Source organism: Siphateles boraxobius, unplaced genomic scaffold (assembly GCF_051911475.1).
Source record: "Siphateles boraxobius isolate OS27281-9 unplaced genomic scaffold, OSU_SipBor_1 139, whole genome shotgun sequence".
Lineage (NCBI taxonomy): Eukaryota > Metazoa > Chordata > Actinopteri > Cypriniformes > Leuciscidae > Siphateles > Siphateles boraxobius.
The window spans coordinates 706,654-716,132 of record NW_027508743.1 but is presented as its reverse complement, the minus strand read 5'-3'; the positions used below and the strand labels follow the sequence as shown (position 1 = coordinate 716,132).

Sequence of the window (9,479 nt, the reverse complement as noted above, 5' to 3'; positions counted from 1 at the left end):
CACTTCAGCTCTGAATATATGCTCACTACTGCATCAGAGAAATATTGCCTGTGCTTCCTGATGATATATTTCCTGGTTCTCCCACAGGAGTCTGGCTTGAGTCTGATGATGGTCGCGGTCCGAGAGAATCGTTTGTCTGTCGTTGAGAGGCTTCTGGAACTGGGGGTCAATCCAAGTGACAAAACAAAGGTAGGAGTTTCCCACCGTCTGGAATTGTGACTTAAATAACTCCAGTCCGCTGTGAGAAAACCAGCACCCGCCACTCAAAGCAGACGTTGTTCATTAGTAGCACGCAATTAAACTTTTAATGGAAACGCTTCGATGGCGTAAAATCTTATTATAGAGCAAGTGCTGCTGATATTCTGGTCTGTAGATATGACTCCTTCAATAATAATTCTTAGGAAAAGTATCAGCAAACCTCTCCTACTTCAGTACTTGTTTTGGGGTTTGCTCAAATCATATTTTATTATCTTGTTTATTTTTAATGGAGTCATGAAACATGTGCTCCACGGTATGTTGGTGTCGGTATCTGCTGTGAGTTTTATAACCCGGTGAACGCCTCAGTGAATAATTGTGCCTCTGTGGGTGTTTAAAAGTGCAGCACGGATCAACTGTGAACAGTAAGTTGGATCTGACAGGAAAAGTTGACGAAACTGCATGGAAAATTATACTTGTGCGAGAGTGAATGGGCAAGAGAGTTAAACAGCAAATCTGTCCGCTTGTCTAACATGTGCTGTATTATATAGTCTCCCAAAAACATCAGCATTTTCTATATATACAGTATATATATATACATTCTTTAAAGATATTAATACTTTTACTCATCAAGGATGCATTAAATTGATCGAAAGTGACTGTTACAAAAGGCAAGTTTAGTTATATAGCAACTTTTATACACTATGGCAATTCAAAGTGCTTTACACAGAGAAAAATTAAAATAATCACAAAATAAAAGATTATATTTCAAATAAATGCTGTTCCTTTAAACCTTCTATTCATCAAAGAATCCTGAAAAATCGAATGTATCAGTTTCCACAAAAATATTACACTTTTTTCAACATTGATAATAATCAGAAATGTTTCTTGAGCATCAAATCATCACATTAGAATGATTTCTGAAGGATCATGGGACACTGAAGACTGAAAATCCAGCTTTGATCACAGGAATAAATTACACTTTACAATATATTTTAGATTGCAATAATATTTCACAATATTACTGTTTTTACTGTATTTTTGATCAAATAAAACCCCATGATCAGAGCCGTCTCCTTTAGCAAGTTTGAACTTCTATGCAACGTATCTCTTCAGCATGATGTAAAATAGAGATTTTAGAGGCAAATCAACACGCTTGAGTATGACGACACGCCATGAAACTGATGAATGAGCTCTGCGTCTTCAGATTAATTGTCTTGGAAGCAGAAATGCCAGCCATCCACACATAAAGCTGCTTGAGGATTCATTGATATTTCACATGCATTTGTATGTTTACATACGCGAGTTATTATTGATCATGGAAGGATTTTTTTTATTTTTTTGACTTGGTGAGCAGAAGAGACTTCTTTCAAAAACATTAAAAATCTGACCGATTAAACTATATATTTGCTCTATGAGCTTTATTAGCACATGCTCTTCAGCTTGTTGTGAATAAAAGCTATAAGATTGGATCAAGAAAAAATAAAACTAATCAAATAATTTGGTCTTGAAATAATTTAAAAAAAAAAAATGTTTGAGTTCATACTGAGGTCTCACATTTAATTACAGACTTATGGTATCTTGGCAAATCTAATTAGTTTGAGACATTTTAGATTTCGACACATGTGAAATTACTTTGGTCTTTTTATCAGGAGAAACACATGAGAACTTATCCAAATGTCTCCAATTGTTCTCAAATTGAGTTTCGTTGCTGTCCAGGTCCGAGGAACACTTAATATTAAGGACATTTCCTATGGGTAGATAAGAAAGTTTCAGCTTGGAAAAATCTCTTTTGTAAGTCTTCTGCTGAATGCACAAATGCAAATGACTACAGAATCCGTGGGATACAACTGTAAAGTTTTATGAAGTACGAACAGTTTCGGTTTACAAGTGTAAAACTGAAGTGCCAGAGTTTTCCAAAGCTTCAAATCAATGTGGAAATGGATGTTGTGAACGTGAATGAGAACATTTTCTCATGGCTGTATGGTTGGATTGAGGTTAGTTTAATTCTTGTCAGGTGTTTTTACTTGTTGTGGGGACTTTACCAGCTAATTTATTTCAAAAGGGATCATGGGACAATAAGAACTAGAGTTTTTAATTTGATTCATATGTGAAATTTGCCAAAAAGACTAGGATGTTTGTAACCCAACCTAGCCGTTGGGTTACATTTTTTTAAATTACACTTTTAACTCAGCCTTTGGGTTTGTCCATATTTGACCCAAAATTGGGAGAAAACAACCCAGCATTTTTTAGAGTATATTTTTACTCAGTTTTTTTGCTTTGTAAAGCTCATCTGTATCTTTTCATCGTCCATACCTTTTGTTTTAGTGGATGGCGTGTAAATCTCCAAAGTGAGTTTGTCTGTACTTGAGATTCTCCAAAGCCCACGAGGTCTGGATTCAGACCAGTGTTTCCCAATCCCATCACATGTATTGAATTACTCTACAGTTTTGAAATACTACTTTTGGGCAAGTGAATCAATCATTCACGGGATGGGGGGTCTGTCAGTCGATCTATCAAAACCGGCTGGTAAGAAAGAAATGTGCAGGAGTTCAGGAAACCTCGCTGTGGCTAGTCTGAAGTGATTCACTAAAATATTCCTCTGCGTAATATCTTCCATCCATCTTTAAAAGTGTCTGGAATGCTCTTTACTGTGTGTTTAAGGGGTTTTAGGAGTGTGGCGCGTGTGGTCTTTCTTCAGGTGATCCGGTGTCTTTGACTTGCTGTGGTTTAGACCAAACAAAGTAGATCACAAAACACACTGTCTGCATTTGAACCTCAAGGAAAGTATGAGGTACATACTTAAAATAATTGTCTATTTTCTTGTCCTAGTTTCAAGTTTGGCATTGACTAGTTGCTCAGAAACGAAGGTCAGTCACAGGCTGTGCTCTGAAACCTAGTGAGCTGCCTTGCTATCATTAGCCGCGTTTCCATTACAGATTTGCGCAAAACTTTTTGTGCGATATTTTCTAAATGTCGATAAAAAACTATAAAAAAGCACACAAGACTCAACTTATAATCGATTTCTATAGAATTTGTTTCTAAGATAAGACCTTGTGACTTAAATGTACTTTTAAATGTATTCATTAGCAGATGATTTTATTCTAAGTGGCTTGCCAATGAGGAAAATCACATGCAATTTGTCATGTTGTTAATATTTATAAAACAAAAATTTGTATTTATTTTTATTTAAATATACCCTATCATTCAGAAGTTTGGTGTTGGTAAGATTTTCTTAATGGTTTTTTTCTTTTAAGTCTCTTCTGCTCACCAAGGCTGCAATTATTTGATCAAAAATACAGTAAAAACAGTGAAATATTATTTGAATTTTAAACAGCTGTTTTCTATGTGAATATATATCAAAGTGTACTTTATTCCTGTGATCAAAGCTGAATTTCAGCATCATTACTCCAGTCACATGATGCTTCAGAAATCATTTTAATATGATGATCTGATGCTCAAGAAACATTTATGATTATCAATGTTGAAAACAGTTTTGCTCCTTCATATTTTTGTGGAAATGTGACCGTTTTTCTTTGACGAACAGGGAAAGTTATTTTGATTAAAGAAAACGAGGGCACATATATTGAATAAATGACTTTAGATTTAAAGATTTGATCAAATCTGTGTCTGTCTTTCAGTGTTGCTCCAGTCGCAGTTCAGTTGCCATGGAAACCCTTTTTGGATTCCATCCCGATTCCATTTCATTATTTGATACAATGTTTTCGAATAATGATGGTCACATAGAAAAGTGCTAACAGGGTTGTGTTTCAATTGATTTCTTTGTGGTTAGCCACAGTATAAAGTTACAGCGGCATTAGCATGTTTCACTACTTTAAACAGCTGAAAATTCAGTCTTGCAGGGTTTTTTGGACAGGGTAGCATAGACGTTTCTGATACCAAAAACGACATACGATTAATCTAAATTAAATTCACCAACCACAAAATTATTCTTAAACTGTGGTAATGTGGGTGCAGAGTCGCTGAGTCCAGTTTGCTTCGAGTCGTAGCCTGGTATTTATATGAAGGACGACAGCTAGCATCCTTTTCTTCATTTGCTCAAAAGCTTACAAGATTATTGCTCATTCGGTAACTCTTGGCGATCCTGCTGGAATGTCCATCCAGCTGTGTATGTGTGTGTGTGTGTGTGTGTCAGTGATTCAAAGCTGTCCTTGGATAACCTCTACAAGGATAATAACCTTCTTCAAAGACTTCAAATAACTCCTAGTGAAAGAGACAAAGACAATGAGGTCAATTTAAACACTGGACCCAGCTAACAGGGAACGTTCTCTCAATGTTACCACCAAACATGATTCCAGTAATGTTAATACAAAACCGTGTCACAAAAACGCTATTTAATCATCTTTCATGGAACTTTTTTCCTGAAACGTTTTATTTGGATTTTCGTCATACATTTTTTAAATGCTTCAGAATGTTCAGGAAACATTCAAAAGGATCATTGCAAGAATGCTTGAAAAATTCTAAAATGGAATGTTCCAGAAACAAGTTTTTAAAAACATTGTTTGATTGTTTAGAGAACATTCAGAAAACATTTTCATAACTAAATTGGAATATTAAAAGAAAACGTTTCTAGATCATATTTTTGTTAGATGGGGAGTTTTACAGCAATTTTACAACATTTCAGAGATCATTTTACTAGAATGGACAATTTCAAAATTTCTCCTTATTTTATCAGTGTTATTATAGTAGCCTACAGTATAACTCACTAACCCAAAAACTACTTCAGGCCGTAGTTCAACATTTCATTTAGATTAAAATGTATATTAATCGTAAGAAAAACAGAGGTATATGTCTCTGTGTCCTGAAAGACCTTTTAACACAGAATAGCACTGAAAATCAATCACAAAATAGCTGTTGTTGTGTTGTTTATGTTGATCAGGACGGCAGATCAGCGTTACATGTCGCCGCCGCTCACTCCAAAGATGACATCGTCAAACTACTGGCAAGAAAAACTGATCCCAATTTACCAGCAGGGGTAAGATGTGATCACTTTCAGCCCACACTGACATATATGTGTTTCTGTGTGGGGGAAAACAAACCAATTCATGCAAATATTAGCAATAGTTAAATCTTTGCATGCATTCATTTAAATGCATTAATCACTCAATTAGTATATATTTTTTTCAGTACAAATATCTAAACATCTTAAATCAAGATACATGATATTAAGTCTTGTTCTCTGAAAAGTATGATCAAAATTAAGTGAGTTTATGTTCAAGACCATAAGAAAATATCTATCAGTGGGGTAATTCAAAGGGAAAATGTTAACAAAGATATTTCTTCTTGTTTTAAGCACAAACTCAATTTATTTTGTCATTATTTTGTCTTCATCAAGTCTTAATATTTTCATTTTCCTTCTTAAGTGAATGTGTTTTGATTTAAGAATTGTTTGATATTTATACTGGAAAACAAGACAAAAAATTGTAAGAAAATAATTTTTGCAGAAAACATTTAAACATCTGTACAGTCATACGTGGCCATCGCTAACACATTTCTTACTGTTGCACCTTTTTAATCATGTAAATGGCATTGTATTGTGTTAATATAGTCTTTAAATGTGATTATTCACTGACCTCTGAATGCGTGATCGTGACCAACAACAGAAAACACGTCTCAGAAAACGTTACCTGTTTGTGCAAGAAATGGCTACAACTCCTCAAAACTGCTGATTATGTTTACAGTCTCGGCTTAAGTGTTTACTGTATGTTACAGTGTAGCAGTTTTTAAAAGGTTTAGTAACACTTAAACATTCTTTAACATTAGTTAACAGCTTTAGTTAACATTAACTAACAATGAAAATACTCCTAACACCTCTATTAACCTTTGTTTCAACATTTACTAATAAATTATTCAACAGGGTCCCCGCGGGTCCTTAAAAAGTCTCAAAACGTCTTAAATAAAATTTTTCGCTTTTTAAGGCCTGAAAATGTCTTAAAATTTGAAATTTCCGATAAGGAGGTCTTAAATTTCACGTACGGACCTTAAATTTCTTGTCCGACTCGTCATCCGTTATTTTGTTTTGTTTTTTGAACAGTGCGCACCATTTGGGGGCAGCACTTTTCTATGTGGGTGCAACCTGCTTCATTCCATAGGTGACTGAAGATGAATGCGTCGCGTTGATGGTTTGCCACACCATTCTGTGTCGTGTCTCAGTTAGGGGTGGGGGATATAGCCTCCAAATTCTATCACGATATTTCAAGAATATTTGCGATTAATGATATTTATGACGATATAGACATTTTTTTTGTTGTTGTTGAAAATTTTCTTATTATGTTTATCTCGCCTAAATGTTTGCTCACTCATTGCGTTTTTACAATGTGGTAATTTTGTTGTTAAGAGTTTACACAACACAAGGAAGCTTGATTTCAATCTTTGAATTAAATGTTAAATGTGTGTAGGTCTAACACCAGTATTGGGAAATACTACAGAAACATAATAAAGTAATCAAATGTAAAATAACACATAGTCTTTTAGTTCTGTTTCCTGATTAAATTAAATACATAGGCTAATAATTCTCATTCATTACAATAAAAAATGCTATCTTTTGTTGTTTTGACGAAAACATTAATGACAGACGCATAGCCTATGGCTGCTGTCACTTTTACAGCTAGTACACGGATCCATTGCTGTTTTCATTATACTGTCTGTCACACTGTCACATGCGTTTTATACATAACCGACTGTGTTTATGAGTATACTTACCAAGACCGGAAGTTTTACACAATTTTGCGTTTTCCCCCCCATTAAAGCGATATAATCCGCGAAAAATAACTTTAGTTTCTCGCGAGCTGTAGGCTACTCTATGCATGCACGCAGTGCAACTCTCTCAGAGAGTGCGCGAGTAACCTAGCTTACTGGATAGTTTAACACCGCTTGAATGTTTAAACTGATAAGAATTAAGAAGACTTGAAAATTATAAACTTTAGTTACGATGCACTGATGGCCCGATTGTGCAAGAGACCATTCAGTCATGTCCCGACTCCTAAACGCGCGCGAGAGAAGACGCGCGTCGGCAGCCCCGCTGAACACTCAAGCTGTGTGACAGGTGTTGTTGTTGTGCGTGCTAGGGAACGTAAATGCGCCATACGTCATCGCGTCGCTATATCATTGATATCGCGATATGACACTTTTTTATCATGTAAAAATGTATACCGGTATTATCGTGGACGGTATGATATGGCACACCCCTAGGCGCAGTGTTAATTCCGTTATTGAAAACGATGACGAAAAATGTTTGTTGACGACTTTTTTTCCCCTGACTAAGACAAGACCATGAGAGACGATACCCACGTCATTAAACGATAACTGTGACTACCGGTGTTATATCAACTACAATATCATTGACGAAAAAAGACGAGACTAAAGTGTGTTTAAAAAAATACAAACTTGACTAAAACCACTTTTTTTTGTCGAATAAAGGAGACAACAACACATTACAGACTGTGTTTACGAGTAGTGATCGACCGATATTGATTTTTTATAACCGATACCGATACAGATTATTTGCATGTGTATGTGCCCGATAACCGATATGCAGAACCGATATTTATTTACTGTTATACTTCTGTTTTTGGCACAATTATTACAACACAAATGAACTGAACGAACCATTTTATTTATAACAATCACTCCCTCCTTGCATACAAAAAAAAAACCTTTATATTTATACACAAATAAATAGAGGGGTCTGAGTCTAAAAAATAAAGTGCACTGTTACTAAGTGTCTTTGTTTAAAAATAAAAGCTTTGATGAGGTAAAAAATAAAGCAAAAATAAAAGGGGGGGGGGGGTATGTTTATTTGTTTTCATAAATGGTAAACTAATCAAATTACAATAAAAACATTTATATTATTACATTATATAATTTATATCTAAATTATACATATCATTTATAAGCATCAGCAGCAACAATGTTAACAATAGGCAAAATAAATGTTAAAAGTCTAATGTTTTCATATGGAAAAAATAATTGACAGGGGAGTCATATCACCTTTGCAGAAATGTAATTCATTTTAAACAGTTTTAGAAGGTTTATGTGCCGTTTAATAGGTTTAAACTAAGAGTGAGGAATAATTCACTGGGTAATATTAATTCACTGCATAATATTATCTGGAATAGCCTATAACATCAGGAAAGTAACAAAAACAAAACAGCATATACATCATTGCATTTTCCAACTAGTATGTTATTAATTATTATTAATATTTTTGTCGGTCTAGATCATGAAATGCTTTATGACAAAGTGCTGTTTATCTATGCATTTACACATAACTATAACATTAGGCTATACGTTACTCAACCGCGATCGCGCGTGCAGATAATAAATAATTAATTTCCACAAAGTGGTATATTTAGATGTGTATTAGCGAAATAATTGCTATGTAGTAAATGATAATATAATCTAGGGTGTTTAAACAAGATAATCTTGTCAAAAGTTTCATTCAGTGGCCGTGCTTGATGAGCATTCCTGATCATCAACCCAGTGAGTGCTCAGCAATATGAACGAACTTTTTTTTTCGAGACTAATGGTGAGCAAATACAACAGATAGAGAATTAAATTCAGCGCTTTTATTTTCAACATGCACTCATTCATGTCTGTTTTATTTAATTCATGTAAAGTTACGTCTTTATTGGGGAAGGACGTGACGGATTACGCTACGTGGCTCAATGAGTCCGTCTCAATTTTTTAGAACCAAGCTGCATAAATAAACTATATCAGGCATTTATGTCTCAAATCTCATTTCTGCATGCATGTCTGTTATGTTAAATAAAGTTGAATAATTAAAGCAAAGCAAGTAGAACATATACTTTACCTGTGCACAGAGTTGTTATTGACTGATCTCCTCAGACGCGGGCTGCAATGGCGGAATTCTCAAAACGGCCACAAGATGGCGCCGTTTATCGGAAAATCCGATATTACAAAACCGATTCCCGATTATGGGAAAATGCTTAAATATCGGGAAAAATATCGGTAAACCGATACATCGGTCGATCACTATTTACGAGCGAGCGTTCATGCTTACGGTTGCCAGATTTAAATAATTAAATCCCCAGTCAGAGCTTTTCTGTTAAAATAACACGTTTTCTAGCCGGTCTTGTCAATAGTATCTGGAAACCATGCTCGCGCGCGCGCTCTCTACACTGCTGAAGAAGCGCGGATGATCTGAAAACACAGACAAGTAAGCTGGAGTTCAGTGATCTTCATTTGATATTTTCTACTTAAATTAATTAAAGTGTCATTCAGTTGGTCTTTATTCTGTCACG

At 34.9% G+C, this 9,479-nt stretch overlaps 1 protein-coding gene across 1 annotated transcript in view; it reads left to right on the top strand.

Annotated features, from left to right (window-relative positions):
* trpn1 (transient receptor potential cation channel, subfamily N, member 1) overlaps positions 1–9,479 on the top strand; it is a 55,051-nt gene that overhangs the window by 2,976 nt on the left and 42,596 nt on the right. Inside the window, exons 3-4 of the mRNA XM_077230072.1 lie at positions 88–189; positions 5,096–5,191. Coding sequence (XP_077086187.1) covers positions 88–189; positions 5,096–5,191 — 198 coding nt within the window. The remainder of the gene's footprint in view (positions 1–87; positions 190–5,095; positions 5,192–9,479) is intronic.